At 33.4% G+C, this 15,248-nt stretch overlaps 2 protein-coding genes across 3 annotated transcripts; both read left to right on the top strand.

Annotated features, from left to right (window-relative positions):
* Positions 1-3,765: 3,765 nt before the first annotated feature.
* On the top strand, positions 3,766-6,766 carry LOC107642329 (Zinc finger (CCCH-type) family protein). Of its 2 annotated transcripts, none has more exons than XM_016345643.3 (2): positions 3,766-4,990; positions 6,293-6,766. In XM_016345643.3, the coding sequence occupies exons 1-2, from the start codon at positions 4,156-4,158 to the stop codon at positions 6,577-6,579; spliced, it is 1,122 nt and encodes a 373-aa protein (XP_016201129.1). In that variant the 5' UTR covers positions 3,766-4,155; the 3' UTR covers positions 6,580-6,766. The 2 variants fall into 2 exon arrangements, with proteins under 2 accessions (XP_016201129.1, XP_016201128.1); XM_016345642.3 differs by having other exon boundaries at positions 3,796-4,990; positions 6,245-6,766.
* Positions 6,767-8,051: 1,285 nt separating this feature from the next.
* On the top strand, positions 8,052-9,133 carry LOC107639919 (RING-H2 finger protein ATL29-like). Its single transcript, XM_016343482.3, has one exon. The coding sequence runs from the start codon at positions 8,189-8,191 to the stop codon at positions 9,131-9,133; it is 945 nt and encodes a 314-aa protein (XP_016198968.1). The 5' UTR covers positions 8,052-8,188.
* Positions 9,134-15,248: the final 6,115 nt, after the last annotated feature.

The raw sequence follows: 15,248 nt of genomic DNA, 5'->3' as shown, positions 1-15,248 counted from the left end.
GAGCTCGAGCCAGTTCGTGAGCTTTTGGTGAGCCGAGCTTGAACTTAAGAAATAAGTTCGATTGTTAATGAGTCGAGCCGTGAGTCAAGCTCAATTTTCGTGAGCCGAGCTTGAGCTTGGTCTAGCTCGGCTCACTTCCAGCCCTACCTCAAATGGTATACTCTCTAAAGTGGTCGGATTCAACGACAGATGACACTTATTCAAATAAGTAACTGTCTCCTTAAATCTCTCACCCACTTCTAGAAGAGTGATTTTAACTGTCTTAAGATAAATGAACAGTTATTCACAATTAGAAGTGAAACTATCTCAACGGTGGTAACTTAGCCTTCGGAGTGCTTTGCAGATATCATCTCCCATTTCTTGAAACACACAACTCGAACGGGACTCTTTGACGCAGATTAAGTCGAAAACCACCTTTTATTTAGATTTGGGCCTTCCTTTTTAGCCTAATTTACATCCGATTTCAGGTAACCCACGGAATAATATATATGCACAACCCTCGTTATAAAAAAATCAATCTGTTAAATAGTGATAGTACACCATCATATTCATTGGACATTCATCCTGTAAGAGAAATATTAGAAAACTAATAGAAATTATTTTTAATTGGTAGTTAACAAATAATATAAAAAATGTAAACTAAAAATATATTATTGGATTGCTAAATTAAAGGTATTAGACTAATAGTTAAATATACTCATCAACAATAATAAATTCAGCTCGTACTCAATTTTTTTTCATCTTCCAATTACTACTCGTCCAAAAAGTATACTTTAAAAACATAATAAAAAGGAATATTTGATTAACAATTATTAAAAGAGTAACTCCTTTTACCTTTTTTTTAACATGTACCCCATATAAAGGGAAAAATTAAGTAAATCTTAAATAGAAATAGCATGCGAGTTATTTTGTTGGGCCCAATTAAGTTGAATTTTGATGTGGCTACTAGGGTAACATTAAACTAAAATAAAATAAAACAAGTTGATGGCGTGACATAATAGAATGTGTTGGTGGAGCAAGCACATGTGGTTGAGTATGAGAAAATTAAATGACCCATCAAAATGCATGGTAGAGCAGAAAGCAACTGCAACCAGGAGACTCTCGAGTGGACCAACACAAAGAACCTTAGCTGGCTTATAAATTCATAAGTCGGATCGGTCGGTGGTGGAAAGCAGAAAATCTAGAAGATGAAGAAGAAGAAGAAGAAGGACTACTAGCTAGTTCCTATGGTTAAATTAAATATAGTTGGCAAAATGAAAGCTAAGACCGTGGTGGCATTGCCATTATTATTGCATAAATGCGAATGCAATTAAACCAAAAATTAAAGCCCTTTGCTATTTATTATTGGCTACATAACTTGCCTCAACACTTCGCAAAGTAAAATAAAGATAATGGCAATTAACACTACCCCAGCTAAATCCAGATAATAATAATAATAAGAAAAAATATAGGTAACCAACTTTAAATCAGCCAAAAATAAAATAACTTAATTAATTATAAATATAGTAATTAATTTTATTTAGTTATGATTTAAAATATTGGTTATTAAATGTTTTACCACATTCAAATTAGGAAGAGATACGTTCAGTATCATTGCAACTTGAATCACAGAAACTGATTTAATTAACTTCCGTCTCTTCATCCTCCTTCTCTCTCCAAATGCCTAAAACATGATAAATCAGAAAATAGATTCATAACCATCCAATTTACAAAGAAAAGAAACATCCTAATACCTAGCATAAACACCATCCACGTAGAGGTTTTGGATTCATCTAAAGGTATTTGGCTGGTTTTTGGCTGAAACTATCTTAGTTCCAGGCATTATTGTAATAATAATAATAATAAAAATACAAATAAAATAGTATGTAGAATGATTTTATCTAAGTTATTTTTATGATCAAGTAAAAGTTGTGTATGAGTGTCTCACATATTGATTTGAGGCATAGTTTTCATCGTTATTAGATAAAATATAAAATCAAATATGTCCATGCAAAAAATATATTTCTTAAAATATATAGTGGAATCGAAGAACATGATTAAATTGAGTTGTGCAAAATGCGATGAATGTTGGTAGGTTGACCATATACCATTTTTTTTCAATCAGCATTTGCTGCGAGCTTCTTCTGCCAAAAGTAGTTTATCAAATGTTTTTTCTTTTAAACAATACGTAGTTGGGTTTAATTTTCAGCCACCTAATAAATTTGTTCCGCGTTGAATGATCGACTTTTCTCTTAGCTTCTTCCTAAAATTGAATGATGTATTTATTGAAAAAGGTCAACTAATGAAACTACAGCATGGCATACTTCATGATTGTTGCTGGAAGCAGAGATGCAGATCTTACGTTGCTGTTTCATTTAATTTTCCTTCAGCCAAGTAGTTAATTAGTCGTTTCATTTCTTTATCATACATCTTAATTTGATGAGAATAATGTGAATCGGAATATTCCCTAATAATACTATACTGTTTTTCATTAATTTGTAGTTCGTTGATAACTGAGAATTATATAATGTAAGATTGTGCTATTTTTTTCCGTTTTTCTTTTCTGCTTAGTCATGTTTTGAAAATAATACTTACGATTTGAAGTGTTTAACTATTTTTCTGGGGTACATATTAATCATCTGAACCATTAATTCTTCGGTTCTTCCCCCTAAACACATCAACAACACTGTTCAGCTAATTCTCTACATATGTTCATTGAGTTGACTTCCAGCTGCAATTATATTAGGAATAGATTCACATGGAAAAAAAAATACATCTTTTGAAGAGAATTGATACTCATTTAAGAAAAACAATACATCTTATGAAGGTTGCTTTGTCTTTTTTTTTTTTTCATGATATTTCTTAACTTGGTATGTTAAGGAATAATCAGTGGTAAATCAGAGTTTTATTTAATAGTTTGTAGTTGACTAATGAACTGCCGCATATTAAAGACGTGTTCACTTACTTATAATCCCACAAGTTTTTTTTTATGGAAAAGTATAGGGTACCAACATATTATCTGTCAATTTATTGTCAATAATAATTAATTATTATATTTTAAACACATATATAAAGAGACACATCCAAAAAATATATTTATAAAGACACTTCTATTAAACACAGCTATAAAAAAGACACTTTTATTAGACACTTCCATTAGATACAGCTATAAATAAGAGTTGGCAGAAGTTGACAGAAATATTGTTGGTAATGTAGCGGGATTGTTTTTTTATTCATATGGGGCCTAGGCCCGTTAAGCTGACAAGTTATTTACTAAAACATAGCTCAAGGTTTTGCAAGTTCTGACGGATCTTACATTGGGCTATGTCTGTAGGACACTCGAAGAACCATGGGCCATTAAAGTATTTTAAAGAAAATTGGGCCGAGGGCTTTGACCAATCTCTAAGATGGACTGAACCCATTCCAGCGTTTTTGTTACCGTGGTAAAGAAAAGAAAAGAGAAGCCTCTACGAACCATGATGAAAAAATGATTTTCTGTTTTCGTTTGCTTTTGGTCATATGATTTTTCTGCTCTTAAAACCCAAAAAAGAAAAGAAAATAGAAATAAAAAGCAGAAAATCATATGACAGGAAAAAAAAAAGGAAAATCATCAACAAATTGTTCATGGCAGAGGGAGCAAGGAGTTAGTACTACAGCACTCCTAAATAAATCCTAATACACTATAATTGCCATTTGCCATCCTCGAAAAAAGATATAAAAAAAAAATTTTTTTTTGTCGCACTAAAAATGCTAGTAATAAATAGTTCGTCATGTAATGTAGTTACTAGTTAGTTACATTTGTATCTGAAATTCCTATGAAAATAAAAATCTAAGAAGAGGTTGTGTAAGTAATAATATCTGTTATGTCTTGGTCATTACAAGACAATGCCATTATTTCGGCAAATCTTACTAACACATGCCTTTGAAATTCAATCCATTTTGGGATTTGAGAAGCAAGCTACTTCTGTCCCTAGATCTAATCCAATTCATACCATCTTCTTCTTCTTCTTCTTCGTCATTCATAAAATTCTTAAATTTCATCTCTTTCGGATACTCCTAGGACTATCACTAACACTAGAATCATTTCTCTCACCTAACACACACTAAACTCAACCCACTTCTCAGCTTGTCCTCGTTTTCCGTGAAATTAGGGTTTTCCGATCCCCATTCCCGGCGATGGATTACAGCCGAGACGGCGACGTCGTTCAAATCATCGCCGGCGCCGCTAATGACCCTTCCGTCTGGGCAACCGAAGAGGACTACAAATTCTGGAACAACGACGGTGACAGCACGCCTTCCAATTCCGGCGGAGGAAGCGGGTACGACCAGAGGAAGAAGGCAAGAAGCTCTCAGGACAACAACGCAACGACGTCGTCGAGCAACAACAATAGCAACAGGGCGAAGGCCATAGGGAAGATGTTCTTCAAGACCAAACTGTGCTGCAAGTTCCGTGCCGGAACCTGCCCTTACGTCACCAACTGCAACTTCGCCCACTCCGTCGAAGAGCTCCGCCGCCCTCCACCCAACTGGCAGGAGATCGTCGCGGCTCACGAGGAGGAGAGGGCCAACGCTGGCTCCGACACTGTTGTTCCCGCCAGGGAGGAGTTCCAGATTCCCATTTTGGGGTCTTCCAATTACTCCGGCGAGTCGCAGCGGTCTTACAAGGGTAGGCATTGCAAGAAGTTCTATACAGAAGAAGGGTGTCCCTATGGGGATAGTTGCACTTTTCTTCATGATGAGCAATCCAAGTATAGAGAGAGTGTGGCTATAAGCTTGGGCCCTGGTGGCTATGGTGGTGGAGGGGGTGGTGCCGGTGGAGGAGGGGGTGGTGGAGGTACTGGAAGTGGCGGTGGTGCCAGTGCTGGTGCTGCTGCTGGTGCTGGTGGAGGTGGGAATGGGAATGGGCCTAATTCGAAGCCTTCGAATTGGAAGACGAGGATTTGTAACAAGTGGGAGATGACAGGGTATTGTCCCTTCGGAAACAAGTGCCATTTTGCTCATGGTGCAGCAGGTATGGTTTCAATTCCCTTCTTTTCATTTGCAAACTAGGACTTGAATAATGGCTATTTAGTGCAGTGGAAGTTTGGAATAATCGTTTTATTTAATTTGTCTTAGAATTGGAAACTCATAAATGCTGTGTGTTGTGGTGGTCACATATCTCCGTAGGTTTTCTTTCAATTGACATGCTTATTATCAGAGACTAAAGCTTATGTTAGGTTCCTTCTAAAATGAAAACAGGGTAGTATGTGACATCCTTATAGCTCTTAGGTAGATGTTCAGTAGTAGAAATTGATCGAAACTAAACACTTTTGGCAACTTCTGCATACATAGTGGAAGCAAAGTCGATGAAAAGCGAAACTTCATAAAAATATATGCATGCTTTCTTGTCTGTTCCTTTCAACTCTTCATAAGTGAAGTTGAACCTATACAAGAAGAAACTGATTCGGTTTAGAACCATGCACTAGGTTTCTTTCAACCATGACAATAGCCTCTTTCAAGTTGCATATTATGCTTGGAGAATGCAACAATAACTTCAAGAAACAGGAAATGAAGTAGATAAACTATTTTGAGAAACCTATTTTCTACCTTCCTTACATAAGGGATATTTTTCATGATACTGAGAATGGGGATTAAATTTAAACAAGGTACCACAATTATTAATAATTAGATGGCATAAAATGTTTTCAACTTCACATTTTGGAATTAGCAATAAATAAATAAGAGAGTCAAAATCAGCAGTCTGAATCAAAAGCTAACATTTTGCTAAAGCTAGGCAAGTTTCAGGAAAAAATGCAAATGTGTGTGAATAACTGTTGGAAAAGACAGTATTTTGCCCAAGTTTTGCTCCCTTCAATATATATTCTATCATCTGATGGCTTTCCCTGAGTCTTTGTCCCTGTTAAGTTCTGTGATTGCTTGTGTGTGGAATTGGTTAGAGAATGAAATTTGCAGCAATTAACTTGAGGGTAGGATGAGTCTTGAGCTCATCCTTAAGGTTAGTGTTGTTATGTTGAGGCCTGGGTTCATGAATATGCTAGTTATCGTCTTCTACGCACAAATTCAACGAATGCCTGCAGTAACTTTTTGTGGCACTGAAATGCTCCTCTGTATTATTAATGGTTGCAATAGAATTTCTCAATTTCAGTGTCAATCACACTACTTGTCCTTGAGTGTAACTACATTGCATTTAAGAACATTTTGTCTGATGCTGGCACATAGCAACTTAATTACTCTCTAACACTGGTTCTGTCAAAATTGTATCTAGCAAGCCACCTACATGGAAAAAAGTTTGACTCTGGTGTTATGACCGCAGAATTGCATCGGTATGGAGGTGGGCTTGTAGAGGGAGAAAGTAGAGACCCTGCTTCTGCTGCTGCTCCCGACGCGAAGCAGGGAGGCGTACCTTCAAAATCTCCTGCTGATAATGTGGTTGCATCAGTTACCCCGGTTGCGCATTCGGATTCGATGTATCACATGGGAGTTCCTTCACAAAGGCCTACGATTGTGCTTCAGAGGCCTGGACAGAGAGCGCACCAGAAGTGGAAAGGTCCTGATAAAATCAGTAGAATATATGGTGATTGGATTGACGACATTGAATAGAGTAGAGTGGCAATCCATGCCTTTGTAACGTGAAAAATAATGGAACAGGACTCGAATGATCCTATGTATTACCATGAAACCGAGTATGTAATGTGATGTGATAATGTATGTTTATGTTCTTGTTGGAAGAGGAAAGAAAAGAAAGAAAAGTGAAAGAACCTTGTTTATGCAAGGATTTCCATTCGTATAATTTTTTCGTTCAACTAAACATATTCGAGAAATCACATGTAGGGGGACCCTGCCTAACGGGTTTATACAAGGGAAAATCTTCTCAAAAGGTCTTTCACTGTCACCAAACAATGGTTATAGGACCCCTTATGGTATAAAATATAATATATGTACACGTATTATTTTTAACAGGTAGATACTCTAATAAAAATTTTATAATTATTTTTATGTGAAAAATTTTTTTTTTTACTCTTAGACAATGAATTATAGAGTTAGATTTTAATATTATAAAAGTGTTATTTTTAGTTAAAATGTAGGTAAATAATAAATTATATTTTTATATAAAATATTTTTGGTATTTTTTTTTGAGTAGCTCTTTTTTTAATATGGTGACTAGTTCTAGGGGTGTTTAAATCTAAACCGATCCAAATTAAACCGTTCATTCAATCCGATTCAAATTGAAAAATAATTAAAACCGCACTAATTCGGATTTGGTTGGATTATATTTTTTGTAAACCGCTGGATTGGATCGGATTTCGGATCTACTTTTCATAACCGATTCGATCCAATCCAATCCAAACCGCACAATGTGTTATAATATTATTATTTTATTATTATATTTACAATTATACTTGTAACATGTTCAATTTGTTATACATTTTTCTATTATTCATGTATTATTATTATTTAATAAATATTTTATATTCAAAATGTTATTTATTTATTTATTTTAACTAACATATAATTTTATTTCTATTGTTATTTCTATTGTTATGTTATCATTGTGTTTTTAAGATATTGTTAAGACTTGTTATGTGATTGTTGATTATTTAAAATTTGATGTTGAGACTTGATATATGTATTTAATTTTTTTATTTAAAAAACCGCAAATCCAAACCGCTTGTAATCGGATCGGATCGAATTGAATTTTCAAAAAGATTTCATCCAATCCAAACCACACTGCACATAAATTAAGTGTTCGAATCGGATGACTTTTTTTCTTAAAACCGAACCAAACCGCACCGCAAACACCGAGTGACTACTCCGGCGTATGTTATAAAAGAGTTATTTTATTTAAAGTGTGATTATATATATAAAAGAGTTATCATGAAAAGATATTTTTTGACATCTTCAGCAGACTAGTTCCTTTTAATACGTGTGTTGAGACATGGAGGCAAAAAGTGTTGTTATTTTATATCCTAAATTAGTTATGGAACATTAAGGGTTGTGGTTGTTACAGGTGAGAAAAGTAATGGTGCATATATTAAATGAAAATAAAATAAAATAAAAGGAAAGAAGGTTGATCATATTCCACGTTTGCAGTGCTGAAAGTACTCTCATCCATGCAAGAGAGGAGAAGGAGAAAGAGCATAACAAAGCAACATCATTCATTCCTTTTGATTTCTTTTCATCCATCCATGCAAATAATGCAAATGTTACTATGTCGTCTTCTTCGTCTTCACCATCATCAGAATCAGATCACAGAGGAGGAACAGCAGCATCAACAGCATACAACACACCACCAATACTCGTAGCTCTCGTCCTCATCGTCCTCGTCATCTGCTTCGTCTGCTTCACCCTCCTCTACTTCTGCCGCTGCTACTTCGTCAGCATCATCCACACCCTCGCCTTCCACCGCTCCCCCTCTGCCAACGCAGCCACCACCACCACCGCCTCCGCCACCGCCAACACCATCAACAACGCTCCTAATTCCCCCTTCATGGGCCTCGACGCTTCCCTCCTCCACGAATTCCCCACCTTCCCTTATTCCTCCGTCAAGGATCTCCGCAAGGAGAAGAAGTACGCCCTTGAATGCGCCATCTGTCTCTTGGAGTTCGAGGACGACACCGTTCTCCGCTTGCTCACCGTTTGCCGCCACGTGTTCCACCAAGAGTGCGTTGATCTCTGGCTTCAACGACACAAGACCTGCCCCGTTTGCCGCACTGATCTTGAAACCAGAAAGTCTTCTGCTTCTTCGATTACTCACGATCACGACAGGCAGAGTGCTGCTGTTGGAGACGACGGTAATGGTGATGATGACGTCTGCATTGACGTCAAAGAAGGCGACGACGACGGTATTAACAGATTCTTGCGGTCGCATTCGACGGGGCATTCAATAGTTATGGTTAGAGAAGAAGGAAGAAACGACGAAGATGATGATAGGTATAGGTTGAGGTTGCAGGAGGATGCAGAGTTGAGAGTTGTTAACAATGATATGAAGAAGAAGAAGAATCACCAATACTCGAGAAGCTGCGAGAGTTACAAGGAGATGATGATGATGATGGCGGCGGCTAAGCCCCTTGTTCCGCCTTGTACTAACTGTGGTTATGTTGATCATCACACTCTCTCCGCTCCTTCTTCTTCTTCGCGTGTTGGTGCTAACTGATACTTGATTTAATTAATTTCTTAGTATATATGTAGCTATTTATGTATATTAGAATATTTTTCTTGTTAATCCGGTAATAAAGCCTTTAGGAGAATCATTTTTACTTAGCAATAGCAACTCATATTTATGTATACTCAATTTCAATCTTGTTCTTTTGCTTTTCAAGGTGGAATTGGAACATTTATGTTAATGTTGCAAATGTGAGAAGTGTTGAAGTTAGTCTCACATAAAAAAAAGCAAAAAAGAGTGAAGAGTTTATAAGATAAGAAATCCATTAACTTATTACCTTAAGATTTTGAGTTGGATGTGGTGTTTTATAAAGATAACAACATTATTAGATAGTTTCAATTACTATCAAAACATAATTCATCCACTTATTAGGATCATTTTTTAGACTAAATATATGGATAAAAGATGAAATGATAGGGGATTTCACTTCAGTCTTATAACACTAATTTCATTATCAGCATTAGGGTCTGTCACTGCCAATGTTTTTTCCAATTATTGATGTTATAAGAGATTGCTTTGACTATTTGAATGACACCATTTTTTAGCTGTATTTGTACTTCTGATGCAGTCTGATACCATTCGTGGAATTAAAGCTGTCACTACTTTGAAGAAGCATTTAATTGAGGATTCAAACTTGATATATGCTTTATCTCCATCTTTAATTATAAATTATAATTTCTTTCAATAAATTTTATGCAGGAAATATATCCTGACAAAATTGGTAAACTTGTTTGCTGATATCCGATCCTCTGTGCATGCATTTTTGTTAGTCTTTCTATCTTTGCTTGTATTATTTATGTCCATATCTACCAACTACCGTTGGATATTAACAGTATTTCATATGTTGATGTTAATTTTGTTGCAAGCCATTGGCAGCTATAGAAATACTTTTTTGCCCCTCTGTGTTGATCAATTCAACTGATTTGGCAATTTCAATTTCATGGTATATTTTTAAGGTGATAGATTAATAATTGTTATTGTATAAAAATATTTTATTTTGACTATTAGATGATAGATTTTAAAATTTGATTTTCATATGATATAAAAATATTATTTTTGTTTAAAATGTAACAAAATAAATAAATTATACTTTTTAAATTAAGATCATCGTAGCAAAATATTTTGACATCTTTATTGAAAGGGAGCCACTCAAATAAAAACGACTAAAATGTCTTTTTTTAAAGATGTTTTTTATTAATTAAAATTTAACATATATAATCGATCAAACCGTGTTATTTTTGTTAAAATTAGGCCCGCCAAATTAATTTGACCGAAAAATAGTGAATCAAATCTTGAACTGATCTAAATTAATATTATTTTTTTATATAAAAGATGACTACAATATTCTTATTATAAAAAATGACTAAAATACTCCTATTTTATATATATATATATATATATATATATATATATATATTAATTTTAAGAATCTTAAATTCTAACTCTTTACTTTTCTACTATTATAGGGTTAGAATTTATAATTTTTAAATATATATATATATATAAATAAATAAAAGTAATGTTATATATCCAAATCTTTTTATGAACCAAGTCTAATCAAACTAAACAATAAAATTTAGAATAATGTTAGCTATAACTGATTTTTGTTATGTTAAACCAACTTGGTTGGACTTGGTTAATAGAAAAATTTGGATGTGTAGTATTATTCTATATATGTATATATATATATATATAATAGGAGTATTTTAGTCATTTTCTATAATAAAAATATTATAGTTATTTTTATAAAAAATAATATTAATTTAGACTGATTTAAGATTTATTTCACTATTTTTTTAGTCAAATTAATTTTTCTACCATAATTTTAATAAAAATAACACAATTTAATTAATTATATATATTAAATTTTAATTATTAAAAAATATTTAAAAAAAAAAACGTTTTAGACGTCTTTATTATTGAAATAGTTGTCTATTTCTAATGCCTTGTAATAGTGTGATACCGGTTATTATAAACTATAAAGTGAATAATACAGGGTTTATTAACGTTGTTGATAGAACATAAATATCAAAGAGTAGCGGTCTACTTGCACATGCAATGATTCAATTGCATGTTATGATTAATTCAATTAAACTGTTACGGTAGAACTTTAAAATTAGGTCTAAGCTATGGTCGCTTCAATAATATCCTTTCTAGAGGCATATCAATCCATACAGATCGTAAACTAGATCATATCCACCAAATATCTATTCGAATTTTTTTTTAGTTCACCTTTTAAATACTATAAAAAAAACTTAATACGTATGTGTACAATGGGCTAGAGTTAAAAAATAAACATCACCTATATTATTCAAAATAACCATCCGGGTAACTAATTTTAGAGTTCACCAAGGATCGAACTCTTGACATTTCAAATTTAGAGCTCTAATACCAATTAATAACACCACTCATCCCAAAAACTTCAGCTGATGGGAAAAGATAACACTAATAGTTATATCTCTAATACTGAATCAGACATCCTTAAACCTCTATTGTATACATTGTACAAATATTTCATTGACTCCCTATACTTTCTCAAATATCAATCATGAGTAAAAAATCATCAACTATTGTTACAAATTTATATTTAACTGGTGAGTTCTAATCTCACCTGTGAAGCATAATCCAATTGAATTCGACTCAGGATTTACGAAGGAGTAGTTATAAGGTGGTATTATCTAGTATATAATATGAGCTAGTGAATTGGCAATTTCAAATTCTGACATACATTAGAAATTGTGAGTTATATATATAAGCTTGACGGCACATAAAAATTAACGATAGGCATGGATGTGGTTGCACATGCAATTGCATGTTATGGTCTGTGCACGGACATTGATAGATCATGAAAGAAACTCACAACTCATTGTTTGATAGTTGATAAAAACTTCATTTTCAAGAAAGTAGAAAGAGTAATATATTTATATTTATATATATAGAATGGGAGAAGAAGAATGTGGAAAATTGAATGACATGATTTCAAAATGTGAGTGCTTGCAGTTGCAGAGGTGAGAGAGATGTACTTTTTCCGTGAAGGGAAGGCTTTGCAAACCAGATTCACATGGTGAGATCGAGGGGTTCTGACACATTGGACCGTGGTCCAACCTCTCCTCTCAAAACTTCTCTCTCCTTCATATGTCTTCATCACCCACAAAACGCTATAAAAAGGGTATCTTGTTTTTCTACCATTTCTCTTTCCTTTCTTCTCTCTTCCTATCAAACCCTATCATTCTCATGCATCTTGTTAATTTCAATTACTTACTTTTGAAATTAAAACTTTCGATAACTAATATTATACTATTAATTAGGTAAGAAATAATGTTAATAAGTACACAATAACACAAAGTTACTTTATTTAACTTAGTACTTATAATTTCATATATGTAATATTTATATTTATATGTTCATTATATCTAAAATTACTTATTTATTTTAGTAATAATTAATAAATACAAAATTTAAAAGTTTGAATTATTTTAGATTAATTTTTATTATTTCTCAATTATTTTAAACTAAATAATAAGGATTCTGCAATAATTTTCTAACAATATAATAATTACATTCAGGTTTATATATAAATTCAGTCAACAAATCAGTTATCAATCTAAAATATATTTTAGAATACGAAATATACAATAAAAATATGTGAAATAACATGTATATATATACATAATTTTTTTTATGAGAAAGTATGGAGAGCTAATGGAATATTTGTATAATGCGTACAATGGAAGTTTAGGGAGTATTAGAGATATAACCATTAGTGTTACATTTTTTTATCAGTATAAACTTCCGGGATGAGTGGTATCATGACATGTTATTAGAGCTCTAGATCCAAAAAGTCAAGAGTTTGATCATTGATAACCCCATCCTTAATGAACTCCAAAATCAACTTAAGCTTTTATTATCCTATAGTATCCGGATGGTTATTCTGAATATTATAGGTGATGTTCATTTTGTAACTCATATAACCCATTGTACAAATTATACAAATAAGCCATTCCCTAACTTATAACTCGGTTGTAACTACGAAATAATAACTTAATCATTAAATTAATTATTCATTTATTTCAATTCGGTAACTTTAAAATAATTCATCTAATTATAAATAGTAAAAATTTATATACAATTATTTTTAGAAGAGTGCTAGGGGCCAGCAACTTTTGTGATTTTGTAGCCATCAATAATAATTTTAATGGTGTGAAATTATTGTGAGATTTCATCCAATAACTCACTTTTCTTTGCTGATTATATGCTAGTCAGAATTTAAAAAAATTGCTGACCCCTAGACTTTTCTTTATTTTTATATAAAATTAATATTTAAAAATTATTAAATAATAATTTAAATAAATTTATTAAATCATCTAATAATTTTTAAATATCAATTTTTCATAAATATAACCATAAGTGACTTTTTACTATTATGAATACCTATATTTCAAAAGTCATTTCTATATTCTACTTGACGGAAGTATAACTGGTTGGACGAAGAAGAATCGAACTTCTCTTCACAAAAAAACGAAATATACCTCGAAATGCTCAACAATACTGAAACAATACACAAATATATAATATGTATATCTAATTTAATAATTAGTTTTTGTATACACATTATATTTTATAATAGTTCAATGATGCACGTCAAGTCTTTATTTTCCATCAAACGAGGCCTTAATTGCATTCAGTTACATGCATTTGTCTGTTTTAGATGATACGCATTACATTAACAAAGGTGATTGACTTAGCTTGAAAGATTATTTTCCTAATTGTGAAGTACATGGTGGTCCTGACGATCATTAATGTGATTACAATCTAGCATACCAAAGGTATAAGAAGTTCTTAAAAAGATCAGAAATAAAGCACACTATTCACTTGAAAATCAAAGTAACAACGGGTCGGGAAGTACGCACCATGTAGTAGGGGACAGATGCGTTTGTCATAACTCATAATAGAAATGAAGTTGCATCCATATATACATGACACATCAAAATGACTAAGCTTGAGGAAGAGGAAAATGTTGATATATGCAATTGACATGTGGAATGTAAACTGTATTGTCAAATTAGGAAGCCATAATAATAATTTTTGGGAGGAATCTCTACTTGGGCAGTCCTATTTGTGTCCTTAACGTTTAAATCGTTCTATTTGTATTCCTAACGTTTATAAAAGTGATTCAATGTTATCCTATTATCAATTTTACTAACAAATCAGATTATATTTTTCAATTATTCTCATTTGGATGTGTTACGGCCTGGCCCAAACCCTCTGCTAGCTTGGGCCGACCCGAACTCCACCCGACCCGGGCGGTCAGGGATAGGATGCTCCATCGCCGACCCGGACACGCGTCCACAACAACTCACCCACAGCTGTGAAAGGAGCGTCTCGGGAATAGTGGGCCTGCCTACGCAGGGCCCACCTCTGACAGTATATAAGGGGAAGATTTGCTCTTCTCCAGGAGGTACGTCACATATCACATTACCCCTTTCGCCTGCACATTTATTGACAAGAGCGTCGGAGTGTCTTTGCAGGTGGCACCCCCCTTTCACACGAAGTACCCGGGACCTCGCACACCCTTGACCGGAAATCCGCGACTTGACGAGCCCCTACCATCATCCAGGAGTTCAGCCCGAACCGTCCGATAACCGACTTACCGAACAGGATGTATTCATTTTCAATTAGGTCTCATTTGGATGTATTTGATTTTAATATTATACCTACTATTTGTGTTTAGATTCAATTATGTCCATAGAAAAGTGAATTATGTAAATATTGTAGGAATTAGTTTCAACTTTTGATGAGCTATTTTTCGGAGTAGATCATCGATTCTATCATAGACATTTGTATTCTAACTTCAAGAAGAGATTTTTAAAACTCAAACTAAAGCGTTCATGATGTGTAATTGACGGCAGGATAACATTGAATCACTTTTACAAACTTTAGGATACGAATAAGACGATTTAAACGTTAGGGACACAAATATGATTTACCACAAACATTGGGATAAAAACGATACTTTACTCATAATATTAATATGTGAATGTGATGTATGTATGTATGTATATGCATGCATTATGCATATATATATACACTTTCCATATCGATTTGG

Source organism: Arachis ipaensis, chromosome B5, assembly GCF_059453495.1.
Source record: "Arachis ipaensis isolate K30076 ecotype BB chromosome B5, ASM5945349v1, whole genome shotgun sequence".
Lineage (NCBI taxonomy): Eukaryota > Viridiplantae > Streptophyta > Magnoliopsida > Fabales > Fabaceae > Arachis > Arachis ipaensis.
This window is presented reverse-complemented; position numbering and strand designations above follow the sequence as displayed.